Source organism: Lynx canadensis, chromosome D1 (assembly GCF_007474595.2).
Source record: "Lynx canadensis isolate LIC74 chromosome D1, mLynCan4.pri.v2, whole genome shotgun sequence".
Lineage (NCBI taxonomy): Eukaryota > Metazoa > Chordata > Mammalia > Carnivora > Felidae > Lynx > Lynx canadensis.
The window spans coordinates 54,411,263-54,439,103 of NC_044312.2; the positions used below are offsets into that span (position 1 = coordinate 54,411,263).

A 27,841-nucleotide genomic window follows, 5' to 3' on the forward strand; every position below is an offset into this window, starting at 1 on the left:
TTATGTGGATCCTGAGAAGCTTAACAGAAACCCATGGGGGAGGGGAAGGAAAAAAAAAAAGAGGTTAGAGTGGGAGAGAGCCAAAGCATGAGAGACTGTTAAAAACTGAGAACAAACTGAGGGTTGATGGGGGGTGGGAGGGAGGGGAGGGTGGGGGATGGGTATTGAGGAGGGCACCTTTTGGGATGAGCACTGGGTGTTGTATGGAAACCAATTTGACAATAAACTTCATATATTGAAAAATAAAATAAAATAAAATGTATGAGGAAAAAAATTTAAAAAAGAATGAAAAAAACTTAAACAAAAAATTTCTGCATCTCAAAGGAAATAATCAGCATAGTGAGAAGGCAACCTCTGGAATGGGAGAAAATATTTGCAAATCTATATCTGGTAAGGGATTAATAGTTAGAATGTATAAGGAACTTCCACAACCCAACAACAAAAAGAACCAAATAACCTGAATTTTAAATGACCAAAGGACTTGAACAGACAATTCTCCAAAGAAGATATAGACATGGCCAATAAGTTGGTGTCTGAAAAGAAGCTCAACATCACTAATCATAAGAGAAATGCAAATCAGAACCACAATGAGATAACAGCTCACATTCAACAGGATGGCCCCTATCAAAAGAACATTAAACAGCAGGTGTAGGTAAGAACGTGGAGAACCCGGAATCCTTAGGCACTGTGGGAACATAATAAAATGGTGCAGACTTATGGAAAACAGTAGAGAGGTTCCTCAAAAAAATAAAAAATAGAATTACCATATGATTCAGCAATCCCACTTCTGGGATATATCTAAAAGAACTCAAAGCAGGACCTTGGGATATTTGCAAACTTATTTTCATGGCAGTATTATTCACAATAGGTAAGAGGTGGAAGCTACACAAATGTCCATTGACAGATGAATGGATAAAGCAAATGTAGTGTCTACTTTTTGTGATGGAATATTATGCAGCCTCAAAAGGAAGAAAATCCTGTCACATGCAGCAATATGATTTCATCTCAAAGACATTATGGTAAGTGAAATAAGCCAGTCACAAAAGGACAAATATTATATAATTCCATACATATGAAGTATCTACAGAAGTCAGAATCATAGAAACAGAAAAGCAGAGGTGGCTGCCAAAGCTGGGGGGAAGAGGGACATGGAATTAGTGTTTAATGGGTGTAGAGTTTCAGTTTTGAAGGATGAAGGAGTTCTAGAGATATGTTGCATGACGATGTGAATATAGTTAATACTAATGAGCTGTATGCTTAAAAATGGTTAAGATGGTAAATTTAATGCTATGTATTTTTTACCATAATAAAAAAGTTAAAATTTTAATGTAGCAATATAAATTTATTATTACATTAAATATATCATAAACCCAAAAGTATGTAATGCACATGTAAAGTCAAAAATAATAAAATGTACACTCATGTACCCACCACACCTTAGAAATAGAATATTATTAATACCATAAAGGCCTTATGTGTGCTTCTCCTTCCCCAGAGATAATAATCCTGAATATTTATGTTAATCCTTCTCTTGCTTTTCTTTCCAAATTTACCAACATGTGTATCTCTAAACAATATATTTTTGCCTAACACTGAACTTTATATAAATGGAATTAAATATTCTCCTGTAACTTATCTCTTATTCCCTTATGTTTATTCCCTTTTTTAACATGACTCTCTTTTTTGAGATTCATCATACCAATGCACAGATACACCTTCCTATGAAAATACCACAATTTATTTTCTGTTTCTTCTTCTTCTTATTATTATTATTATATAGAGAAAGAGCAAAAGCAGGGGAGAGGAGCAGAGAGAGAGAGAGAGAGAGAGAGAGAATCTCAAGCAGGCCCCAAACTCAGCATGGAGCCCTACTTGGGGCTCGATCCCACAACCCTGGGATCATGACCTGAGCCAAAATGAAGAGTCAGTTTCCTAACCGACTGAGCCACCCAGGTGCCCCTTCTTTTCTTTTTGTTTGTTTGTTTGTTTAATGTTTTTATTTGTGAGAGAGAGTGCAAGCAGGGGAGGGGCAGAGAGAAGGGGACTGAGGATCTGAAGTGGGCTATGTGTTGACAGCTGAGAGCCCAATGCAGGGCTAGAACTCACAAATTTTTAGATCATGACCTGAGCTGAGGTTGGACACTTAACCAACTGAGCCACCCAAGGAGCCCCTTCTATTCCATTCTTAACAGACATTTAGGATGTTCCCAGTTTGGGAGAATTATAAATGGCTATTGCCCCTGTGAATATTCTTTTTCTTTTTTTGACGTTTATTCATTTTTGAGAGACAGAGAGAGACAGAGCGTGAGTGGGGGAGGGGCAGAGAAAGAGGAAGAAACAGAATCTGAAGCAGGTTCCAGGCTCTGGGCTCTGGGCTGTCCTACGTGGGGCTTGAACCCATGAACCATGAGATCATGACCTGAGCCAAAGTCAGACACTTATCGACGGAATCACTCAGGTGCTTCTACTCCTGCATATATTCTTGTACATCTCCTAATCCTAGTACATGTATTCAAGTTTCTCTGGACACTAGAGTATAGGCTTAGAGTATAGATGTTCAAGAACTGAAAACAATCTAAATATCCATCAAAAGGGTAATGGATAAATTAAATGTGACATATTTATATGATGGAATATTATACAGTAGTCAAAATGAATGAATCAGGGGTGCCTGGGTAGCTCAGTTGGTTAAGCGTTCCACTCCTGATTTCAGCTCAGGTCATGTTCTCCCAGTTGGTGAGATTAAGCCCCATGTCCGGCTCTGTGCTAACAGCGTGGAGACTGCTTGGGATTCTCTCTCTCCCTGTTTCTCTGCCCCTCCCCTGCTCGTTTATGCACTCTCTCTCAACATAAATTAGTAAACTTTCAAAAAAAAAAAAAAAGGAATGAATCATTGCATGCAATGATAAAAGTGAGAGAAAAGAGGAACAATGAATTATACTATTTGGGTAAAAAAACATAACAAACACAAATAACATGATATTAAATATATGTAAAAATATAAAAAGTGAATTGGAAGTATATATACTAAACTCATGACAGTGGTTCTCTGGGGAAGAAGAGAGAGGGGACTTAGCTTTATTTATAGTGTTTTATTTCCTTTAAAAAAAAGGTTAAAAATAAATATGACAAAACATTAATGGTTGTGAATTCTGAGTGGTAGAATATGGTTATTTGTTATCTTGTCCCAGATTGGACTTAGAAAAATGTGGGGGAGAAGAATGTGTAAATATCATTTAAATATTTTTAAGTGTTTGCCTAAGAGTTCATTTAGTATTCAAAATTTACACAATCTTACTATGGGAAATTTTAAGTGGTTTCCCTTCTTTTGATGTAGTTTTAAAAATAAACACTGAGGTTTTTTTTAAAAATTGTAAAACAGCTTTATTATACGTCATTCTATTTCCATAGGACTGATTTCCAGCTCTGTAATTACTGGATCAAAGAGTGTGAAACTTTGAAACATTTGCTGCTTTCCAGGCAACTCCCAATATACATTACCTAGGGAAATCCTAACTTGAAATATTATAGATCTGGGAGTGATTTTTATGAGACACAAAAGGTCCATCCTTTATTTAATCATTCTTAACTGATATTTAATTCTTCCACTTTGGAGCTCAATACCTTTGATACGTATACCTTTGCATTAATCTCTGGTTTAATCAGCATTTATCTAGGTAAAATGTTGACCTCACTAATGAATGAACACGAAAAGAAGACATTGTCACTCAAATCAGGAAGGGTTTTCGAAAGAGAGCTGTTCAAAAGTAGAAGCTCCCCATTACTGGAGGTAGGGAAGCAAAGACTTGGCAATTACTTGGCAGAATGTTATAAATTCCTTCTTTCATTCTTCAAACCTGTGGGGAACACCTTTTCCTTGAGCTACGTGCAAGGACGTAAAGACTCAGAGGTGAAAATTTTTAGGGTGCTGCCACCCAAGCTGACTTTCAAGAGTTTGGCTAAATGATCCAATCCTGATGTTCTCTGAATTCTTTGTTGCTGGCTGGATCTTAATTTTAGGCTTTGGAAGGTGTGCCTGTGAACAACGGGAAATTCAGCAAATGAAACTAGCTTTTATGATTTTGATTAATTACGTTTCTTAGAACGATCCGTCAAACCTACTTGTGGGTGGTGGATACAAAGATCAATTCGGCCTGAAGGACCATTCAGGGGAGGGGGAAGGAGAGGCAATTCGGGCGGGGGGCGTCGAGAGCAAAAAAAAAAAAAAAAAAAAAAAGCAGTATCTACTAGTCTCTGAGCTCTGCTCATTTGGTGTACCCTAGACCCCGCGGTACCAAGCCCAGGAAACCCTACCCGCCAGCATCAGCGCCGGCGGGAGGGCAAGCAGCACCGGCCATTTGATAACCCGGAACTTCGTGTGCGGGGTCCCTGCAGCAGCGCGCACGGGGAAGCGTATGGGCGCTGTACCGCCCTGCGCCATGCCCTTCAGCCGGGCTCTCGGAGGAGAAAGCTCGCGGCTTGGGCCGAGGCGGTGGTCCTGGTGGTTTTCTTTGTAGTTGGCGGTCCGAGGCTAGGCCTCCAGCGGGAACGGCATCACCATGATGAGCGGACGGCCGGGCCGAGTGCCCTTACAGTTCCTGCCGGATGAGGCCCGGAGCCTCCCACCGCCCAAGCTGACCGACCCGAGACTCGTCTACATGGGTTTCTTGGGCTACTGCTCCGGCCTGATTGATAACGCGATCCGGCGAAGGCCGGTGGTGACTGCCGGTGAGGGCTGCGCGGGCGGGATCGGCTGGGAGGAGAGGGGGTCTCAGGGCTGTGGGTTGGTTCCTCCATAGGCTGCCCAAGGTCCTTTCGCTTTTCCGGGCCTTTTCACCTAACAGGCCCCGCCTCGCCTCCCTGGGGCATCCGTGTCCCGGGAGCTCTTCAGAACCCGATAGGGCCAAAGTGTTACTTGGCACTTAACAATTGAGGGCAATGAAACCCAAGGCCCCACAGTGAGTCTGTGAAGAACCCAGGATTGAACTGCCAGGTCCTCAATGAGGAAATTGAGCTTCAGAGGGGTTAATGCAACTTGCCCAAGGTCATATGGTTGTTAGGTAGCCTGTTTTTAATTTTTTTTAATGTTTATTTATTTTTGAGAGAGAGAGAGACAGAGAGAGACAGAGAGAGACAGCAGGGGTTAGGGCAGAGAGAGAGGGAGACACAGAATCTAAAGCAGGCTCCAGGTTCCGAGGTGTCGGCACAGAGCCTGCTATGGGGGCTCGAACCCAGGAACGGGTAGATCATGACCTGAGCCGAAGCCGGACACTTAACCCACTGAGCCACCCAGGCACTCCTAAGTAGCCTGTTTTTAGACCTCAAGTCTGTATTTGAAAGTAGTGCTTTTCAAACTTAATGTACATACTGGTAACCTGGGGATCTTTTTAAAATGCGGATTCTAATTTATCAAGTCTGGAGAGAAGCGTGATGTTTACAAACTCCCAGATACTGTTGATGATGCTAGTCTAGAGACCCCCTTTGAGTAGGAGAGGATAAAACCACTGGGCTGTATTTTCTAGTAGCATGTCAGTGGCCTCCTGTCAGATAATGGCTGACACAGTAGCTGGGCAAAGGGCAGTGGATTTCCAAAGGGAAAAGAGGAGGGAAGCTTTGGAAGAGCTGTCTTTTTTTAAATGGTTTTCTTTATTTTTGAAGGAGAGAGAGAAACAGAGCATGAGCAAGGGAAGAACAGAGAGAGAGGGAGACACAGAATTCGAAGCAGGCTCCAGGCTCTAAGCTGTCAGCACAGAGCCTGACGTGGGGCTCAAACCCACGAGCTGTGAGATCGTGACTCGAGCCGAAGTCAGTTGTTTAACCAACTGAGCCACCCAGGCGCCCCTGGAAGAGGTGTGTTTGAACTTACCTATGATTTATCGAATTCTAGGAGAGTTTTTCAGGCCTTTGAGAAGCTAGTGGAAGTAATGGAGGTAAGGGCCTCTGAATGGGGAACAGTTTGATGATTGAGTGTATAGAATAGGATAATGAGGGTAAGAAGGAGATTTAGGTAGATCAGGGCACATTATACTCTAGGCAGACAGGAACCTTTTTAGCTTTTGAGAGCTATTGGCAGATGGGGAGTGGAGAGATGCAGTAAGCAGGCCTTGTGTTTTAAGTAGTCTCCATGCCCAACATGGGCCTTGAACTCATGACTGTGACATGAAGAGTCAGATGCTCTACAAACTGAGCCAGCCAGGTCCCCCAGGCCTTGTGTTTTGTTTTGTTTTTTCTTTTAAATGTTTATTTATTTATTTTGAGAGAGAGCACACGTGAGTGGGGAGGGGCACAGGGGGCATGGAGAGAATACCAAGCGGGTCCTTTGCTGTCAGCATAGAGCCTCACGTGGGGCTTGAAATCAGGAACCCTGGAGAACATGACCTGAGCCGAAATCAAGAGTCAGATGCTTATCCGACTGAGCCTCCCAGGGGCACCAGGCCTTGTATTTTAAAGAGAAGGTCACCTTTGTCAGTGCAAAGCACTGATTGGAGCCGAGGAACTCAGTTTAGAAGAAAGCTAATACAGTGGTTCAGGCGACCAGGAATCACTTCACTTGTTCCTCTTTTGGCCACCTTGCAGCTGTATGTCATGCCTGAAGTCCAGCTTTCAGCTCACCAAATCTTAGCGTTTCCAGTGCTCAAATAGTATTGAAATCCCATCTCCCTTAGACATGACCCTCCTCCATCCAAAGGAGTGGGCTTTGTCTACTTCTGCCTCTGGGGAGATAAGGTTTTCTCCCTTTTCATCACCACTCCACATTTGCCCCAGCCTGTCACAGCTGCACTTTGCAACTCGATGGCCTTGCTCCTCTCTTTCCTATCTGTGTTAGCTTGGACAGGTTACTTGGTCGGGCCATTCAGAGGCAAAATTTCTTCATCTGTAAAATGAGAGGAATTAATCTTTGCATATTTGTTGTGGGAATTAAGTGAGATTCTAGAGATAAAATGCCTGGCTTACAGAAGGTACTAGACAAAGTTTCTATTCCTTAGCTGTTGTTATGCAAACAGTTTACCATATATTTGTTTGTTCAGCATTTACTAAGTTCTTTCTTTGTGCCAGGAAGGGTTACATACCAGGTATATGGGGTGAGGAATATCGTCCCTGCCCTTAAAGAGCTCCTAGTCGAGTCAGACAAGTGAACAGTCCATTATGGGTCTAGGCATGACAGATAATGTGTTTTCATAGAAGTAGGTGAGCAGAGAGCACTTTGGGAGCACAGAGGAGGTACAGATTGGAGAGATACTATTCCAGAGGAAGAACATAGTGGTCAAGAGCACATGATTTTGGGTTTGACACCACTCCATTCTACTAGCCATTCAATTCTGGGGAAGTTACTTATCTCTTTGAGCTTTAGTTTCCTTACATATGAAATAGAGATAATATCTACCTCTGTGTGGCTGTGAGAACTAGATGAGATGATGTATAAAGCCCTTAACCTAGGGCCTAGGGGTTAGAGTTCCTGAGTTCCCCGGGGCTTCCTCGGTCTTGAGAACTTTATTGAAATGGTTCTCAGCAGCATTTACTGAAGCACATAATGTTTGTCTAGTTTAATGACAGTCATATAGCAGTATTCAGTAAGTATTGAATAACTAAATGTATGTAGATTACAAGGAAGTCTAAAACATGGTCCCAGGCCTTGAAAGACTCACAAATCAGACAAGCATATCTATTTAAAAGGCCAAATGGTATAAGTTTATGCATGTTGGGTAACAGCTGTGACAGAGGAGTGGGGAAGGAGAAAGATATGGTGGATTTTCAAACTATAGCCGTGGAAAGTGTCTGGCATTCTGTGGGTAGCATTGGAATATTCTGTAAATGAAATCAAATTGTGCAGATCTTTTTCAAGTTAGCAGAAAATATTAAATAGAATTTTTTTCTTGAGCTTTTCTCCCATCGCAAGTTCTTTTCTTTTTTAATTTTTTTAATTTTTTTAATTTTTTTTTTTCAACGTTTATTTATTTTTGGGACAGAGAGAGACAGAGCATGAACGGGGGAGGGGCAGAGAGAGAGGGAGACACAGAATCGGAAACAGGCTCCAGGCTCTGAGCCATCAGCCCAGAGCCTGACGCGGGGCTCGAACTCACAGACCGCGAGATCGTGACCTGGCTGAAGTCAGACGCTTAACCGACTGTGCCACCCAGGCGCCCCTCCCATCGCAAGTTCTAAACCACTGATAGTAGTTACCACTTACCTGCTCTAAATTTATAGTCAGTTGGTATCTAAGTGTCTACCACAAAATTAAATATATTTATTGATTTCTAGTATAATATATCAGTAGTTAGTGGTGTTCTGCAAAGAACACCATGGCTTCCAAGTTTAAATTCACTTGGGGAGCCTGGGCGGCTCAGCCGGTTGAGCGTCCGACTTCGGCTCAGGTCATGATCTCGTGGTCCGTGAGCTCGAGCCCTGCATTGGGCTCTGTGCTGACAGCTCAGAGCCTGGAGCCTGCTTCAGATTCTGTGTCTCCCTCTCTCTGCCACTCCCCCACCCATGGTCTGTCTCTCTCTCGCTCTCTCTGAAAAATAAATAAACCTAAAAAAATTTTTTTAATTCACTTAATAAAGGGAAAACGATTGTGGAGGGGTTGTGCATGTGGTGGGAGGGAGGCCACCACTGAGAGGGAGAGAAGAGGTTAAGGAAAGGAGGACTTGGGAAGGGGCCAAACCATGCCCTTGAGGGCTGGGACACTAACATCACCATCTGAAACATTCAGGGAATCTTTTCCTATGAGGAATATACATAAGCATAGAGAGTCTAGGTCTTTGTGTCTGTGTCGTCCAGTGGCATATAGAAGAAGAACTCAGCACACTTTGCTGTATTGCAGGTGGCCCATTAGGGGGAGTGATGGCTGTTTGGGGTCAGGGAGAATGCGAAAGAGCCTGAACCCTGTCCAGTCCCAGATTGTAGTACTATTTTGAATTTTTATTGTTTTACACATTTTTCCAAAAATATTTTTACACGCATTTTCTTTTGGTTTATATAATACTGCCATGAGAACGATAGGATAGGTATCATCTTTGTTTTAGAGGTAGTAAATTGACTTGCCCAAAACCTTTTATCCATTTATTAAATATTAAGTGCTGTCTACGTGCTGGTACACAAAAATGAATTAAACATTGGCTTTGCGGGGTAGTAGATAGAAATAATCTGTATAGCATTTAACATGCTAATAGAGAGGAGTTCACCCTGTTTTAACCCTGTTAAGGAAAATTCTGGGATGACTTCTTAGCAGAAGTGATGTCTGAATTGAATCTTGAAGGATGGGGGCAGAGGTTGTCTGGGCAGAGAAATAACCAGTGGGTGGTATGAGGAATTAAAAGCAGTTCAGTATTGGGCGCCTGGGTGTCTCAATCGGTTAAATGTCCTACTTTAGCTCGGGTCCTGTTCTCACAGTTCGTGGGTTTAAGCCCTGCTTCATACTCTGTGCTGACAGTTCAGAGCCTGGAGCCTACTTTGGATTCTGTGTCTCCTGCTCTCTCTACCCCTCCCTGCTTGCACTCTGTCTGTCTCTGTCTCTCAAAGAGAAATTAAAAAAAAAAAAAAGTAGTTCAGTATCATGGGGTGCCTGGGTGGCTCAGTCAGTTAAGTGTCTGACCCTTGATTTCTGCTCCGGTCATGATCTCATGGTTGGGGAGTTCAAGTCCACATTGGGGTCTGCACTGATAGCAAAGAACTTGCTTGGGATTCTCTCTCTGCCCCTCCCCTGCTCTCTCTCTCTAAAAATTAATTAAAAATAAAAATAGAAGTAGTTCAGTATTGCTGGAACACAATGTGCGTATCAGGGAATGTTAGATAAAGATGGAAGAGTCAGTTCATGAAAGACCTGGGAGGTCATTATCTAGGAGTTTGGTCTCCTATTGGGTATAATTGAAGGAGAAAGGGCTGACAAGCTAGGTTTGTATTTTAGTTAAAATTCCTCTAGTGACAGGGTACAGACTGGGATAAGTGCAGAGTAGAAAATGAGATGAAAGGGAGATTGAGTTCCCTGAAGTGAGGCAAGGAAATATTTACAAGGTAGAATTGACAGGACTCAGTGACAGAATGTGGGGAAAGAGCATTAAAAAAAGGGATGAGTACTGTGATTACCCAGGACTTGATTTCCTGGGTGATTGGTCTTACAAAAGGTGATTAGGAAGGAAGGAAGTTCGTTTGGGGATATGCAAGTGAACACACGTGTCAAACATTTGGATATATCTGTTACTCACCTTGGATATCTGAGTCAGACATACTTGCAGGTCACTAGAACATGGATGGTAAATAAAACTATAGGAATAAACGAATTCTTCAAAGCAATATATGTGGGATAAGAAGAGGGCTGGGGATAGAATTCTGGGGCATAGCTAGAAAATCAAACCTGTGGTTAGCCTTTTTTAAAAGATGCTTCTGTATATAAAGTTCAGACCTTTGGATCTCCCATTCAGACTTTAAATTTTGGCTTTCCCTAGATCACATGATTTGGTCCTCCCCAGTCTCATTATAATAGGATGATTTTTTAAATCTAGTTTTCGAATAGGTACTCATACACATGGTACAAAATTTAGAAGGTAAGAAGAGAATTGATAGCGTAGCTGGCTGCTTTGGTAACCAGTAAATATGCAGATACAAATTGGTGTATGGAGACAAACCAAACTGCTTTTTGAGCATTTATAAAGGACTTCATCTCTGTCACATCACATCCTGAACAGGTCCTGGAATACAAGTTAGTTTAGATCTTCAGGATTTTGTTCTTAATCCACCTTTTCCCATAAAGAAATTTATAAAACCTAAATTTGAAAAATCTTGAGTTCGTTTTGCATAAGTGAATAAATGAATGAATAAATAAACATGGATTCTATTCATAGTAATGTTTGTAGATTTAATGTTGGTTTTCATAATTGATGTCAGGGTCAAGGCTGTTTTTGCAAAAGAGCCATGTAGAAAAACCTTTTTTTTTAAAGAATGGTGGAAGAAATAACAATAAATTACGTATCTGAACTGCAAAGCTGTGATTTTAAATACACATTGATGGATTTTTGCTTTCTTTGGAATTTATTGTTTGAATTTCAGGTTTACATCGCCAGCTTCTATATGTTACTTCTTTTGTCTTTATTGGATATTATCTTTTAAAACGTCAAGATTATATGTATGCTGTGAAGGACCATGATATGTTTGCATATGTAAAATCACATCCAGAGGATTTTCCTGAAAAAGGTATTTCATTTATTTATTTGATTTATTATTTTTTGGAAAAGGTGTTTCAGGGGCGCCTGGGTGGCTCAGTCGGTTAAGCATCCGACTTTATGATCCCACGGTTCATGGGTTCAAGCCCCGCATCAGGCTCTGTGCTGACAGCTCAAAGCCTGGAGCCTGCTTTGGATTCTGTGTTTCTGTGTCTCTCTGCCCTTTACCTGCTCACACTCTGTCTCTCTCTCTCTCTCTCTCTCTCTCTCTCTCTCTCTCTCTCTCTCTCAAAATTAAATAAGTAAACATAAAAAAAGAGAAAGGTATTTCAAGTTACCTATAGTGAACCTCTTTCTTACCCTGTATCATTTGCCCTGGTTAATCTTATACATGCCTGTGGCTTCAGGTACATTCAGTATTCTGTTGACTCTCACATCATTGCCTATGTATTAGGATTCTCTTGAATTTGTATATCCAGTTCCTAGCCGAGTACCTCTGTGTCCCTCAGACAGCAAACAGATTTTATGTCCCCTCTGCCTGTGCAGACTTCTGTTCTGTGTTCTGCATTGGTGAGTGGCACTGTTGTCCACCTGGTTACTCCAGCCAGAAGCCTGGGAAGTGTCTTCCAGTCTTTCTGTGACCTCTCATTAGTCCTCAAGTCTTACCATTCTACTTCCTATTTCTCAATCCTAAACTCCCATCTCTCTCCCACTGCCACTACCCCAGTTCACACCCTTATAATCTCTTGCTTGAACTCTTGCACTTGCCTCCAGCACACCTCTGCCTTCAGTCTTACTGAAGATCATGTCTCTGGATAAATGTGGCTATGCATAATAATAGGCATTGCTTACAGTAGCTATCTATTGCCTATCAGACAAAATCCAGACTGTTTAGGAGGGCTTATTTCCCCAGGCTGAGCTAATTGCCTGCTAGAAAGACTTTGCCCATACCTTTTATCTACCACATAACATGTACATGTCTGTCTCCCTCACTAGACTGTAGCTTCATCTTTGTTTCCCCAGCCCTCTAGTATAAAGCCTATACTAGTAAGCAATAAATAATAGCTGATCTGATCTACACAAAAACCTGTCTCACTCCTGTCAATCATCTCCTGCCTTGTGAAATTCTGTGTCCTAAATCTGCCCTATATCCTGGGTAATGCTCAACTCTGTACCTTCTTGATCGTCCTCTTCCTCCATTTTTACCTGTCCATCTAGCAAATTCCAACCTAAGATTCATCATCTCAAAGAAGTCTTGGCCCAGCTACAGACAGGAATTTCCTCAGTACACTCTACTTACCACTCTTCAACTATGAATATGATTGTAATATAACTGTTGTCTTGTTTGTATTTTAATACATATACATAATACAGATGTACATATATGTGAAGGAATGAATGAACGAATGTAGAAAAACTTTGAACTTACATAGATTTTAAAGAGATATTTAAATATTTACATATTCACAAAAATGTGTAATATTAAGCATTTAAATGTTATTATACTAAAGGATGGTCTCTAATGTCCTATTTAGCTCTAAAATTTTATTACTCTATTTAATATTCCCATAGCCTTTAATCACATATGTGATGTTCATGGTGGATCAAAAAGGTATAGCTTTCTTTACCAATGAAGAATTCAAAGGCTAGAGTACAAAGCCATGAATAATGGATGTATCAGGGATGGGGAATAGGCAAATGCACGTTAGCATTGGAATCTTGGAAACCGTGATTCCTAACAGACCCAGTGGCAGAGCAGTCCTCGGTCCCAGGCCTGTGGCTCATTGCCTCCTGTTTATACTAGCTCCCTCTGTCAGTGGGAGCCTGTGTAGCCTTACAGGCTCATTCTGTCTCTGAGCAGCATATCAGTGGCAGGTGTGCTGAGAACCTCTTGCACTGACAGCAGGGACATGGAAAGCTTGACCACCTTGACTCCTGGTCCTGCAGCTGACCTGTGCTCCTCCCTGTTTATTCCTTCCATTACCCCATCAGCCAGGGCCCCCTGGCAGCGCTCTGTCCCTCTGGGCAGCCATCTGGATGTCACCAGAGTCTTCCAAAGTTACCCTTCATCCAGTGAAACAGTGTCTCAGGGATTGCCAAGCTATGGTTGAGGACAAGAACCTAAGGAAATTCTTAGAGGAGTTTCTGTCTACGAGAATATTAACTGTTAATTTTTCTTTAGGAAATACGATTTTTAAAACATAACTTAAGGGGCTTCTGAGTGGCTTAATTGGTTTAGCATCTGACTTCAGCTCAGGTCATGATCTCACGGTTCCTGGGTTTGAGCCCTACATTTGGGCTCTGTGCTGACAGCTCTAAGCCCAGAGCGTGCTCAGATTCTGTGTCTCCCTCTCTCTCTGACCGTCTCCGACTTGTGTTCTATCTCTCTCAAAAATAAATAAACATAGGAAAAAATTTTTTAATAAAAATAAAACCTAATTTAAAAATAATTTTTTTTGTGATCTTTCCTTTTTATAGATAAGAAAACTTATGGTGACTTTCTTGAAGAATTCCATCCAGTGCGTTGAAGTCTCCAAAATGCTTACTTTGGTTTCACTGATACCAGTTATGTCTGAATTTTGTGAAACATGTTTCCATGATACCTGAAGTTTATGTTAATCTGTATGTTAACACTTTGTGATTAAAATGGTCATCATGAACACTCTTGACTCCTTTTTGTCATAAGAAAAATAATTCACTGGAGAATGGTCCGTTTCCATTCACCCAATTTTAAGAAGACATCTGGCAGATTTACAGTGGAGTTTAGGTGGGGGGCCTGGGTGGCTCAGTCAATTAAGCCTCCAACTTCAGCTCAGGTCATGTTCTCACAGTTCGTGGGTTCAATCCCTGCTTCAGGCTCTGCTGACAGTTCAGAGCCTGGAACCTGCTTCAGATTCTGTTGTCTCCCTCTCTCCCTCCCCTTCCCCTGCTTGCTCTCTCTCTCTCTCTCTCTCTCTCTCTCTCTCTCTCTCTCTCAAAAATAAATAAACATTAAAAAAATTTTTTTTAAATAAAATAAAATGGAGTTTAGGGGCACCTGGGTGGTTCAGTCAAGCATTCCTGACTTTTGATTTCGGGGCCTGCTTAAGATTCTCTCTGTCTTTCTCTCTCAAATAAAAAATAAAATGAAGTTGAGTCGAGTTAGCAAACCAGCCTGTGGGCCAAATGTTGTCCGCTGCCAGAACGGTTTATTGGAATATAGCCATGCTTGTTTGCCTGTCTATGGTTGTTTCCATGCTATAATGACAGAGTTGAGTAGTTGTGACAGACGTTATGGCCTGCAAAAGCTAAACTCTTTAATATATGGCCGATTACAGAAAAAGCTTACCTGTTCCCAGTGCTGGTAAAAGCAAAATAAAGTAACCCAGATTATGGAGGGTTTTCTGAATTTGCAGAATAATTTGGGCTTGATTCTATAGGTGGTGGGAAGTCACTAAAGGCTTTTTTTAGTGGAATAGCACAGTCAGGCTTGTATTTCTGAGCTCTCTGCAACAATCAACATAAAGGTGGTTTAGGAGGAGACTCAAGACCAGAAGAACTGTTGGAACACTGATACTGCAAAGGGGTCTTTGGTTATGATCCAGGGATCGATCACCCAGGAGAAAGTGGGCTCAGCAGCTAACACTGTCTACAGCAGAGCTTGGTGTGATTAAAGGTAAAAACCCCACCTAACTGGAACGAATTTACCCTTTATCACTTCACAAATCCAAATGTTTATCCAAAATGTGTTTGTTTGCAAGCTCAGATTTTATAATCAGATTGGTTTGGGGAGATTAATAAAATTATTTCTCAATACATTATATCAAATTAGAATGAATATTCGCATGTGGTTTCTGGACAAAATCAGATGAGTTCCATCTATTCTCTTGGGTCTCACTTGTTAAAAATGAAATTATGTCTGAGAAATTACTTCAGAACCTAATGAAGATAGGGGCGCCTGGGTGGCCCAGGTCATGATCTCACTGCTCGTGAGCTCAAGCCCCACATCGGGCTCTGTGCTGACAGCTCAGAGCCTGGAGCCTGCTTTGGATTCTGTCTCTGTCTCTCTGCCCCTCCCCTACTCGCTCTCTTCTCTCTCAAATATGAAACAAATTTTTTTTAAGCTAATGAAGATATATATAAGTACAAAGTTTTGGGTTTTTTACTGCTACTGCAATAAATGCGTTTATAGTTCACTTGTGGTTGGCAGGTACATGAGTGTGAACCATTCATCCCAAGGGACTTTGCTATGCCTTAGTTCTGGAGGGTAAAAAGCAAGGGCTAGAGCAAATACATGGTAAGGGTGGGAGAAAGTCAACCTATAATAATAGCACTCACATGCCAGGTGCTTTTGATTCATCATCTTTAATTTCCATAACAATCTTGTGAGGTAATACTATCCCATTTTATAGATGAGGAAATTTAGGCTCCGGTGAGTTGAATTAACGTCCAAGATCACATGGTAAATGCCCAGAGAAAGGATGTGAATTTCAGTTGGGTCAGATGCTAAAACCTATGTCCTTTCTGGCATACCACACTGGCCAGGTAATACCTAGCCCCTCATGAAGCACTGGCCACCACCCCAAGCTGCTAAGAGGGTGAGGGGAGCTGTGAATAACAGCAGGCATCCTAAAGGTGACCTGGTGCCAAGTCCACAAGCTGGTGCTCAGAGTGAGAGAAGCATCCCAGAGAGCCAAGTCGCCTTTGTTTGCTTCCAGCGGCAGGTCCAGGCCTTTCTGGTCTGCGTCAGAGCTAGCGAAGTGTTCCGTGTCCTCATCAGAGTCTGCCCTCTGCCACTTAAAGGGATCTGTGGAGAGCCGAAATTTAAGAAACCGAGTCAGTATAAACTCATACAACGTGCCTATTTAGGTAGGAAATACAACACAGCAGCTCATTGCTGTAGGGAAATCTGGCAATGCAGTTAGCAGTGTAAGAGTTGGGGTGTCAGAGCTGCGGTAACAGCTAGTTTCACCTCCGCGTTTCACTCACAGGGAAACTGCAAGGCAGACAGGTGAAGTTGTCTGGGGTCATACAGGGTCAGTGGTAGACCCAAGACCAGAGCCCAGATTTTTTAACTTCTGCTGTACCAGATAGCCTCCATGAACATCAGGTTACGGTGTGCTCAAACATGGTGCAGAATGGCTGCTCTCGTCTTTGAAGGAGTTGGGTGCGGTTTCTTTTCTATTTTGTTGCTAAAGTTGACACTAACAAATTGGATTTTTGTTCTAGTTTTTTTTTTTAATGTTTATTTATTTTTGAGACAGAGAGGGACAGAGTGAGAGCAGGGAAGGGGCAGAGAGAGAGACACACACACACAGAATCTGAAGCAGGCTCCAGGCTCTCAGAGCCCGACACGGGGCGCGAACCCACGAACCATGAGAGTTGGAGCCAAAGTTGGAGGCTTAACCAACTGAGCCACCTAGGCGCCCCTGTTTTGTTTTGTTTTTAATTAAAGTATAGTTGACACACATAGAGGGGGTTTCTCTCCAGCCCAGGATGCAGGGTTCTAAGGTTCTAGGGCAATCCACTAGCACAGAGAAAGGGAACTGGATTTGAGTTAAGCCAGGGTACTTTCATTTCCTGAGTAACCTGGGACTCTTTTTACTTCTCAGGCCCCCAGTTTTTTCATCTGTAAAAGGGAATGATAGTTCCATTAGAAAATTGATATGCAAGTGATTTTTTTTTTTTAATTTGAGAGAGAGAGCGAGGGAGAGAGTGCCATTGCGGGGAGGGGCTGAGCGAGGGAGAGAGAGAATCCTAAGCAGGCTCCATGCTCACCGTGGAGCCCTACATGGGGCTCGGTCCCATGACCCTGGGATCACGACCTGAGCCAAAATCAAGAGTCAGAGGCTCAACCCACTGAGCCAGCCAGGTGCCCCATATGCAAGTGATTTTTAAACTATAAAACTATTGAAGTGCCAATAGTTGTTTTTACTAAGACTGTTATGATTCAGTGAAGAAACAGAAACCCAGGGAAGTGAGCCAGTGAAACCAAGGCCTTAGTGGTAGAGTCAGAACTTGAACCAGAGTTGCTGACCCAAGCATTCACATACTTGCTAGTAAATGCACCCATGCACAAACACATATATGTGCACATAAGGTATGCATTCACAGGCCACCTTTCTTATTATCACCATGCAGTTCGTGGCCATTACTTACCAATTCTGGGTCCAGAGAATAAGACAGGCCTGGCCTTGAGCCCTCCCAGGTCCTGGTCTCAATACCCTGCAGTGAGGGTACCTGTCTGAGACCCAGGCTCTCCCTCTCCCACTGGGCTGTGCACTGCTCCAGCTCACCTCCCCTGGAATATCCCTCAATGGACTCTGACACCCACCAATGAGCCACCATTACCTTCCCTAGAGTCCGAGGCTACTTGGCCTCTCCTGTTATCTCCTGGTATGTCCTTGTCACCTCCTCAGCTTTCAGGGTAAGGTGGGTGAGGATGTGATGAAGGCTGGAAAAGTGCAGGTGGAACTGGGCTTCCAGGTCCAGCTGCCCCAAGATCCTCTCCTCCTCATCCTTCTCTGTCTTTGCAGCTTCATTCTCAGCCTCCTTGGACCTCCACTCCTCTCGGGGCAGCAGCCCGTGGTCCACATCCATGCGGATGGCCTTGAGCATGGTGAAGTAGTTGTAGAGATCAGGGGCCCCATCCTGGGCCCGGTGCCCGTGCACATTAAACTGCATGTCCCGCAGGAGGCTGGGGATCATCACCACCTGCTCCATGTTACGCACCACGGCCGAGTACCGGTCCATGACAGTCACCAGGCAGTTCTTGGGGTAGTGCTTGGTTTGCACCTGCATGATGGCTGCTGTTTCCATGCCGAGTCCAGCAGACTGCCCCAGCACTACGTCGAGACCATTTTTATGTCCGGAGGTGACAGCAGTTTGACAGGATGCCAAAGCCCGCCAGTGGGTCAACACAAACCTGTTTTAGGCCAATCCCAGGGCTTGGGCACCAACGTCTATATCAGGCGATCCATCTGCCCAGAGACAGACCTGCCAGCCCTCTGTCTGTCATTTCAGCACTCTGTGACCGCCTCAGCAAGCACCCGCCTCCTCCTTCACCAGCGCAACTGGCTTGTTAGAGGGAAGCTTTTCTCTTTGGCAACCAGTGTGCTTGACCCCAGGGCAGTCATGAGTTCTTTCAGGTTATCTGAGACCAAGCTGCCTCTTCACTGACTGCCTCCTTTTTTTTTTTTTTTTTTTAATTTTTCTTAACGTTTATTTATTTTTGAGAGACAGAGAAAGACAGAGAGTGGGCAGGGGAGGGGCAGAGAGAAAAGGAGACACAGAATCTGAAGCAGGCTCCAGGCTCTGAGCTGTCAGCACAGAGCCCAACATGAGGCTCAAACCCATGAACCGTGAGATCATGACCTGAGCTGAAGCTGGACGCTTAACCTGCTGAGCCACCCAGGCGCCACTTCACTGCCTGCCTCTTAATGTACAAGTTCACTTCTTTAGCCTGGGGTGCCTCAGCTGCTAAATGAACTAGGGAGGAGGGTCATGAAATGAAACAGCTCATTATGGGACAAAGAGCACTGACATAGGAGCCAGAAGCCCAATTCTGCAACTTCCCAGCTGCGTTTTCTGGTTGTTTGCTGGCTAACACTTATTGAAAACCTACTTCACATCAAGTTCTGCACTAAGTTAAAGTAACTTGCCCATGGCCCCATTGGAGCTTGGATGGCAGCTCAGGACCACTTCACTCCCACCTCCAGTCAGAGCTCTAGACCTATGTGTGAGGTTGCATAAGTTGTACATGTTAAATGGATCCGTATCCTGATCTGTAAATTTCAGGTGTTGTAATGATTAAATAAGATAAAGCCATTGAAAATGCTCTGTAGGGGCGCCTGGGTGGCGCAGTCGGTTAAGCGTCCGACTTCAGCCAGGTCATGATCTCGCGGTCCGTGAGTTCGAGCCCCACGTCGGGCTCTGGGCTGATGGCCCGGAGCCTGGAGCCTGTTTCCGATTCTGTGTCTCCCTCTCTCTTTGCCCCTCCCCTGTTCATGCTCTGTCTCTCTCTGTCCCAAAAATAAAAATAAAAACGTTGAAAAAAAAAAATTAAAAAAAAAAAAAAAAAAAAAAAAAGAAAATGCTCTGTAAACCACAAAGCACAGTTCCCAGGTGCATTATCTGTGAAGATACTAGATGAATGCAGGTCACTGTCAACTGTAACCTCCAATTCCAGCAGTTACGATGCTTCCTCTTCACCACCGACCTAGTCCTTTGACCAGCAGTCTTAGAAGACAATAATCTTTTGCAAAACCACGTTATCACAGTTGACACACTGCATTTGCTCTATTATTTATGAGATAATTAGGAAAACTGAGGCCCAGAGAGTGGCTCAAAGTTGTGCAACAAGTAAGTGTCAGAGTCAAGTGGAGAACAAGTCCTTCCAAGTTCTGGTTCAGGCACCTGCTCACAACACCACCTTGGGTGGAAAGATCTGCTAGGTGCTTCTGCCCCAGCAATGGGGAGAGAGGAGGAGAGCATAGGGAGGGGATCTTGTCTCACCTAAGCCACTCTCACCCCTACCTCATGGCAGGAGTCCCCTCTGCATTTACTTGACTCACTCTCTTGACTCCACTTGCCCATTTCCCTACCACTCCCATGGCCAGAGATACAAGAAAGTTCATCTTTATTTCTAAATGAATTCTACCTGCCTTTAGCCCCTCCCATTAAATTAAATTGTAATATTCACCCCATCCCACCCCAAAGTTGCCTGCCTTAACTATGCTTCTGTTAGCACAACAGGGTTGTGTGAAACACCATTTCCCAGTCTTTAACTTGCTCAATCCCCACAGCAGCCCTATGGGGCAGAAAAACATTGGCAGCCCTCTTTTCACACAAGGAAACAGCTGAAAGGAGGAGGTACTTGTCCAAGGGCTCAAACCTGACAAGATGAGGCTTGGCCCAGCTCTCCAGCCCTCAGAAGAAAACCAAGGTCGGCTCTATCTCCAAGTGCCCTTTCTGGGCTGGCCATGCACATAGCCACAGGTAACCTGGGGTCATCCTGCGTTAGACAGGTGGCCTTGCTTCTCCAGGGCAGAGAGGACAGCCAAGTCCAGGCCACAGGCTTGCTGTGAAGGGCAAAGCTTCCACTTTAACCTTTCCTGTATCACAGATTGTGGAGTGGAACAGAGAACAGAAGCCAGCTCTTCCTCCCCATGGCTATGTGGCCCCGGACTAGTCACCGCTCCTCTCTCAGCCTCAGCTTCTTCCTATGGTGTAATCATGATGACATTGATTGAGGGCTTGCTTTTCTAAGCAAAGTGCTTAGAACAGAACTCAATCCTCCCAGCAATGACATGTGGCAGGAGTTGAGGAAATTGAGGTCTATGGGGGTAAAGTAACCAGCCTATGAATACACATTATTAGTCCTTAAGCAAGGAGGAGTTGAGATGAGTAATAACTCCCACCATGGAGATTACAGATGATATTTATGAAATATCTGGTATATTGCGACCTCAATAAATTTGCACTGCCTCCTGGCATTTCTGTTTTCCTCCTTTCTGTCCTCCCAACCCCTCTTTTATTCCCTCATTCTAGGACTTGCTACATACATTTCCATTCACTGTGCACCTGTCCCAGGGCCCAGTGCTGCAAATGTTCGGTAGATACTAGCTGATTAATGACCATTAGATTCACTTCTTGCGGGGCGCCTGGATGGCTCAGTCAGTTAAGCGTCTGACTTTTGCTCAGGTCACGATCTCGCAGTTTGTGAGTTTGAGCGCCACATCAGGCTCTGTGCTGACAGCCCAGAGCCTGGAACCTGCTTTGGATTCTGTGTCTCCCTCTCTCTCTCTCTCTCTCTCTCTCTCTCTCTACGCCTCCCCCTGCTTGTGTGTGTGTGTGTGTGTGCGCGCGCGTGCACGCTCTCTCTCTCTCAAAGATAAATAAATAAACGTAAAATTAAATAAATAAATAAATAAATAAATAAAAGATTCACTTCTTGATACATTCTAGTGCCTTTGGTCATAATGTCCAGTTGCCTTGAAAAACAGCGTCCCTGGCTTGGCAGGAGGCAGTCGTGAGGACTCTGGCCGGTGAGGGAGCCTGAGCATCTGCAGCTACTGCTGGTGCTAACATTGAGACTCTTTTCCAGAACTGCTCCTCAGGGAAGGAGGGACGTGACATACTCCTGTTCTGACAGTCTTCATTGTCCAGGTTGCTCTCCCCATACTTTACTGCAAACTAAACTCTTAGCAAGACACACGGGCCCAAAATTACCTCCACCAGTCAGAGGGGTAAAGAATTTGCATAAAACTGTTTCCTACACTATGAGTAGAAAAAAGCAAGTTTTCTAAATTAATAGAGTAAGTGAAAGAATTTAATTTTAACAGGGTACTTAAGTAAATATTTGATTAACTCATTTCCAGCCCTAAAAGTTTTTTTTTTTTTTTACCTTCATTGGGAAAACCATTCTTTAAATGTTTTCTCCTCAGAAAAAATGGGCTTCCTTTGTAATCGAACATCCAAGATGGCTGAGCAGCGGGTACAGCCAAAGACCACGAGCCTGGATACTGTAGTTCGGGTTTGGGGCTGCTGCCAGGCCCACTTGCAAGCAGGCACCCTGCACCCTGGGGTCCGCGGTTGTAAAATGAAGGGATGGGAGGTCTCTGAAGGGAAGACCCTTTCAGCCCTAATTGTGTAACTTCTTCTGAACCCATGTCCAGGTCCCTAAGGGCATTACCCTGCCTTAGTTCTTGTGTTTTGAACCTAGCCCTGGAAAACATGATGTGGACAGGGCTGGGGGAGCTGACCCTGGCAAGGTGGGCAGGCCAGAAGTGCCCTGCAAGTGGCCTGGGGCCGACCAAGGCCTCCCTGGGCCTCCTCCCATCTATTCAACGAGGGGGCCGATCTTTGTTAGAGCCTCTCCAGCTCAGACTTTGAGGGAGTCCACCTGAGCACAGGGCCCCCGTGCCCTTCTGTGTCATTCTGCCTCTGCTGTTTGTGTCCCAATCCCATCTTGGGCCAGTCTGTTCCCAGATGTGTTCCTGGACCTGGCCCAGAGGGACCGAGTGAGTGCCACGTGTGTGAGTGAGCAAATGGGTGTTAGTGAAAAAGGGAGAAAGTGAACAAATTGGTAATTAGGAGAATAAAAGGGCCACGTGAGTAAGTGCAGACCATACGAGGAGCCCTGGGAAGGAGGACACGGCCGGTGTCCAGACAGCAGGCTACAAACTGAGGCTGCCTCCAGGTCTGCCTGGCAGATGGAACGCCCTGGATGAAATGTTGCTGAATTAGCGGCTGCCCAGTGTCTCCGATTAGAAGACAGAGAGACGGGATCTGAGGGGATAGGCTGAACTCAGACAAGTTCTAGGAGTGAGGAGGGGAAAGGAGGAAGACAGGAAAGAAGGGACGTGGGCTCTTTTCAGGGGATTTAGTAGGGCAGGAGAGGTGGTTCTGATTCAGCCAGGTCCACTGGACTCAGGTGTCCTTGCTCTCAAGATGCCACATCCCAGGGCTGGGAGATTATCTGGTCCAGCTGGGCCACTGCAGGTAAGGAGGTCCTGGCCATGGAGAGGACAAAGGTAGCAGAAGCTGGACTAGATCTCAAGTGTCCCTGAGTTTCCCCAGTCTTCCTTTCTCCCCCCCCCCCTTCCCCTGCTCTCAGGTGGGGAAACTGAGGCTGAGTGAGGCACTTCACTGGCATGGCCTCTGCAAAGCTGACAGTGGCCTCATCCTCAGGGTATCTGAATGCCCCAAGTTGGATAAACTGATATGGCACCAGATGGTCGGGTCAAGGCCCCCAAGGGCCAGGCCAGGAACACCATGTGAATGTGGTACAAGGGGTAAGATGATGAGGTTGTGCTCTGGGACTGCCAGTGTCCAAGTAACCCTGGCTGCACTTCAGCCCATGCAGCTACAGAATGGACTCAGACTATGGTTGCGACAACTTTTCTTAGGTTGATGGTTTTTTAAAGTTTATTTATTTATTGAGTAATTTCTGCCCCCAACGTGTGGCTTGAACTCATGACCCCAAGACCAAGAGTCTCATGCTCCTCCGACTGAGCCAGTCAGGCACCCCCAAGTTTTCTAGTTTTAAAAATGACTCTTTTTTGTAAGTTTATTTATTTTGAGAGAGAACACACTCAAAGGGGAAGGGCAGAAAGAAAGAGAAAGAGAGAGAGAGAATTCCAAGCAGGCTCTGCACTGAGTGCAGAGCCTGACATGGAGCTCGAACCCATGAACTGTGAGATCATGACATGAGCCAAAACCAAGAGTTGGACGCTTAACTGACTAAGCCACCCAGGTACCCCCAAAATGACTTTTATACACTCATCATCATCATCATCATCATCATCTGATATCTATGGGCCTCAGGCTGCTTTTCTTTACACTGTTACTTCAGTCCTGACCTATGGGGGAACACATGGGGTCAAGAGTCAAGAACTTTTCTACGCCCGTACTCCCAGTACTTGAACCCCTCTGGTGTGCTCTATTCTCTGGGGTGCCACAGGGAGGCAGGAGAAAGCAGTTGGTTCCTGCTTTCCAGAACCTGGCTCCCTCTGTCACTCAGGGGACCTCATATATTGAGAGCTTATTCTGCTCGCACTGTGCTGGGCCTGGGGATATAGCAAGGCACAAAGCAGACACAGCACTCACTCAGGCACTTTATATCTACTGGGGAGAAAGCCACAAAGAACATATGCACAGATAAATATAATACTACATTGTGACATGTACTAGAAATAAAATAACTAAAATAATGAGCTAGAGCCTTGCTACTTAGTACAAGTGTGGTCTGCAGACCAGCAGCATCTAACCACCAGGGAAGGGAGTTCATCAGAAATGCAGATTCTCAGGGCCTCCCCAGGACCTACTGGATGAGAAACTGCATTTCAGCAAGATCCCCCAGGGATGTGTGTGGCCAGGGAGTCAAGCATTCACTCCAAACACGGTTATTACCCTGAGGAAGAAGAAATATCTATGCTGGGACCTGAATATTCTCAGCTTCTGGAGGATCTATCTCCCAGGCAGAGGGAACAGTCAGTGTGACTGATCATAATATATTCTCCTTAAAGACACAACTAACTCACTGGGTAACCTTAAACAAGCCACTCCACCCCTCTGGGCCTCAGTTTACCAACTGAAAAACTGAGGAGCTGGCCTAAGTAGAGACTCTTTCAAGCAAAAAACAAAAACAAACAACCAAAAAAAAAAAAAAAAAAAAACCAAAACCACTATCTTTTGAATGAAGGGTTTTAAGGCATCAAGAGTCAAATGACCGGCTAAGAAAGAGCTATTTGAGGGAGCAGTAGGGTCCCTTCTCTGGAGTCCTCAGGTCACCCCAAGAGGCCCGGGCCTTTTCTGTTACTCGGGAATGCAGGCATGTCTGCAGTTCAAGGAACCCATCACAAACTCCACTGTCACAAAGGTTCCTTGTGAATGGCTGCCCGGAGTAGACCCGGGAAACGCAGGTCTTCCCATCCAGCCTCCACTCCCAAATTCCCCCCTGTCACACTCCTCCCTCAGTTCTGGGAAGACCTACTCCTTCCTCTAGCTGATGCAACCAGCTTGGGGTCAGCCTAGGGCTTCTGGTCTCCCCGAGTAAGAGGCAGAGGCAGAAGTGCTCCCCAATGAGTCAAAATCTGGATTGTCAGAGTTGGACATAGGATAGCTATCATGCACCCAACCTCTCCTTTATTGATGAGAAAACTGAGGCTTCACCTTGTATTTCTAATCATGTATTGTTCACTCCCCTGAAAGGCCATATGTATCACTTACAATAGGGCTATATTTAAAAATTCTGCGACCAGGGGCACCTGGGTGGCTCAGTTGGTTAAGCATCTGACTTCGGCTGGGTTGTGATCACAGTTTGTAAGTTCAAGCCCTGTGTCAGCGCAGAGACCGAAGCCTGTTTTGGATTTTGTGTCTCTTTCTCTCTCTCTGCCCTCCCTCCCTTGCTCACGGTCTGTCTCTCTCTCTCTCTCTCTCAAAAATAAATAAACATTAAAAAAAATTCTTTTAATTCTGTGACTAGATAAGACTAGTCACTCAAACAGAAAGCCTGTCTGTCTCTCTTCTACCTGGGAGCCCCTGAGGACAAGAAACTGGTCTAACTCTTCCTTGTGACCCCAGGACCCCAGGAGCTTAAGAAAGTTTCCTTAGTTTGTTGACTGAAAGGATGCATGAATGAAAACTGTGGGGATCTGTCTACTTGGGTGTGCTTCCCAGGTATTTCCTCACTCCGTTTTCCATTTTTTTCATTCAACACACTTTTACTGAGCTCCCCCCAGGGGAGGCACTCAGTGGAGAGCCTACCAACAGCAGCACCCGGACTCCAGAGAGCTCAGCAGTGGTGGGGCCTTGGCTCAGCTGCCTCCTTCCAAGATGGCCAGATCCTGACAGAGGATCTCCATGAGTCACCCTTGCTGGGGGGACCTTTCGCTCTGCCCACAGAGCTGACCCACAGGCTGGGACCCAGGCCAGAGTCTAGGAGGTGACTAAGGACCCTGCCCACCCTGGACAGGAGCTGGGAGAAGGCTTGGCTGGAAAAGGAGGAGACGCTGACCAAGGGCCATAAGCTCATACACAAAACTCAGCCCATGAACACACTTCTTTCAGGGTTCTCAGACCTCCCAGCCCTTAATCCACCCCCAGCCATCTCCTGGGGCCTCCTTCTCTTTCCAGCCTATGATCCATGGTGATTCCTGCTCTGGCTTCTCCATGATTCTTCCCTGTACGATCTTCCTGCTGTACACAAAATACCAGCCCCTCTCTAACTCAAATACCTTCAGTAATTCCTTGTGTTAGCTTCCTATGGCCGCTGTCACAAATCACCATAAACTGAGTGGCTTAAAGCAACACAAACTTACTATCCCACAGTCCCAGAAGTCAGAAGTCCAAAATGGGTCTCACTGGCCTAAAATCAAGGTGTCAACAGGCTGTGTTCTTTTTGGAGGCTCTGGGGGAGAATCTATTCTCTTGCCTTCTCCATATTCTAGGGGCTGCCTGCATTTCCGGGTTCATGGCCCCTTCCTTCATCTCCAGAGCCAGCAAAGCATTCTCAGACTGCCATCTCTCTGTTTTCCCCTCTTCCAGTTACAAGAACCGCTGTCATCACATTATGCCTAGCTGGATAATCCAGGATAATCTTCCTATCTCAAGGCCCACTGATTAGCAATCTTAAATTTTTTTTTTAAAGGTTTATTCATTTTTGAGAGACAGAGAGAGACAGAGCATGAGCAGGGGAGGGGTAGAGAGGGAGACACAGAATCCAAAACAGGCTCCAGGCTCTGAGTTGTCAGCACTGAGCCCAACGTGGGGCTCGAACTCACGAACAGTGAGATCATGACCTGAGCTGAAGTCGAGGCTCAACCGACCGAGCCACCCAGGCGCAGAGAGAGAGAGAGAGAGAGAGAGAGAGAGAGAGTCATAGGTTCCAAGCTCAGCGCAGAGCCTGACTTGGGGCTTGATCCTATGACTCTGGGATCATGACCTGAGCTGAAATCAACAGTTGGACCCTCAACCTCTTGAGCCACCCAAGAATATATAGAATATATTTAAGTATACATACATATCATATGTATTCTATATAGTAGGATATATCCATTCCAATTTTTCTGATTTGCTGCATCTATATTTTATTTACGAATACGTACATAAACAGTAAATAAAAACTTACATGGGAATGAAAACACGAATTTAAGGAGCCGTGTGGGGGTGGTGAAAGCGTACTTCATGTTTATTAGGTCTTATTTCTCAGGCTGAGTCATGGGTACACGAATATTTTCATATTCATTCTCTAATATATTTGAATTCGTTAAGTTCTTAAAAACAAAAAAAAAAAAAAAAAAAAAAAGGAAAAGTGGGAAATGTCTTTCAAGCAGAAGTACCAGCTTGAGTAAAAGCCCAGACACTCAAAATAGCAAAAATACCGATGATTCCTCAAGACACGCCCCGCACCCTCCTAAACTCCGCCGTAACTTCCAAAGCCTTGCTCCTCCTCTTCCCGCCTCGCCCCTTTTGCCCGGGCTCCCCCTACCGCGGCTGACTTTTCTGACCAGATAGCCCACTCCTCTATCGGATAGGCCCTCCTCCTCGCTGCGAGCGTACGCCTGTCCTCTGACCCTTCCCTCTACCGACTTGTGCCTTGCTGCAAAAAATGCTGGCTCCGAAGCGGCTGGGCGGGGCGCCGGCCGCTGCGGCTCCCGCCAGCAGGGGGCGCTGCGGGGCAGGCGAGGACATCAGCTTCGCAGCAGGGATCCTGACCGCCTGCCAGCCAGCCGGGACTTGTCTCCAGCGGAAACACACACGAGTTTCCAGGCGATTAATGGTCCGCCTCGTCTTAATAGAAAAGTGTTGGCCGACAGGGGAGAGAGTGGGAGGAAAATCTTCTCAGCGTTCCAGGATCCCACTCACAAGATAGGCGTCATTAAGGTTTTGGAGTTATTTATTAAAGGAGCTTGACTCAGCAGGTGAAAGCACGAAAGCGATTTCTTTTTTCCCCTGCCACTGCCCTTTCGAACGGATTCTGTGGACTCTTGCTTCACTGTTCCCGGATGAAATCTCGGCTAAGTCCCCTAGCTTTTCTGAGTCTCTCGTTTATTGCTGGGTAGTCTTAAGTGCAGGCCTGAGTTACAGCAAAACTCTCCCGGTTCCGGCTACCTCTGGCTGGGACACCTGGTGGCTTGGGGGGGGCTGGGCGGCCTCGCGCAGTTAGCTACTCCTGCTCTTCCCCAGGCTGCTTCTGGCTAGTT

At 44.9% G+C, this 27,841-nt stretch overlaps 2 protein-coding genes across 2 annotated transcripts; one reads left to right on the forward strand and one right to left on the reverse strand.

The window, feature by feature from the left end:
• Nucleotides 1-4,408: 4,408 nt before the first annotated feature.
• On the forward strand, nt 4,409-13,818 carry LOC115525624 (NADH dehydrogenase [ubiquinone] 1 subunit C2). The gene is made up of 3 exons (XM_030332873.1): nt 4,409-4,728; nt 11,044-11,187; nt 13,635-13,818. The coding sequence occupies exons 1-3, from the start codon at nt 4,560-4,562 to the stop codon at nt 13,682-13,684; spliced, it is 363 nt and encodes a 120-aa protein (XP_030188733.1). The 5' UTR covers nt 4,409-4,559; the 3' UTR covers nt 13,685-13,818.
• A 1,672-nt stretch (nt 13,819-15,490) lies between these two features.
• Nucleotides 15,491-18,027, reverse strand: LOC115525670 (thyroid hormone responsive). The gene is made up of 2 exons (XM_030332957.1): nt 17,487-18,027; nt 15,491-15,942 (listed from the first exon to the last, which is right to left on the reverse strand). Exon 1 carries the CDS (start codon nt 17,952-17,954, stop codon nt 17,505-17,507), a length of 450 nt encoding a protein of 149 aa, XP_030188817.1. The 5' UTR covers nt 17,955-18,027; the 3' UTR covers nt 15,491-15,942; nt 17,487-17,504.
• Nucleotides 18,028-27,841: the final 9,814 nt, after the last annotated feature.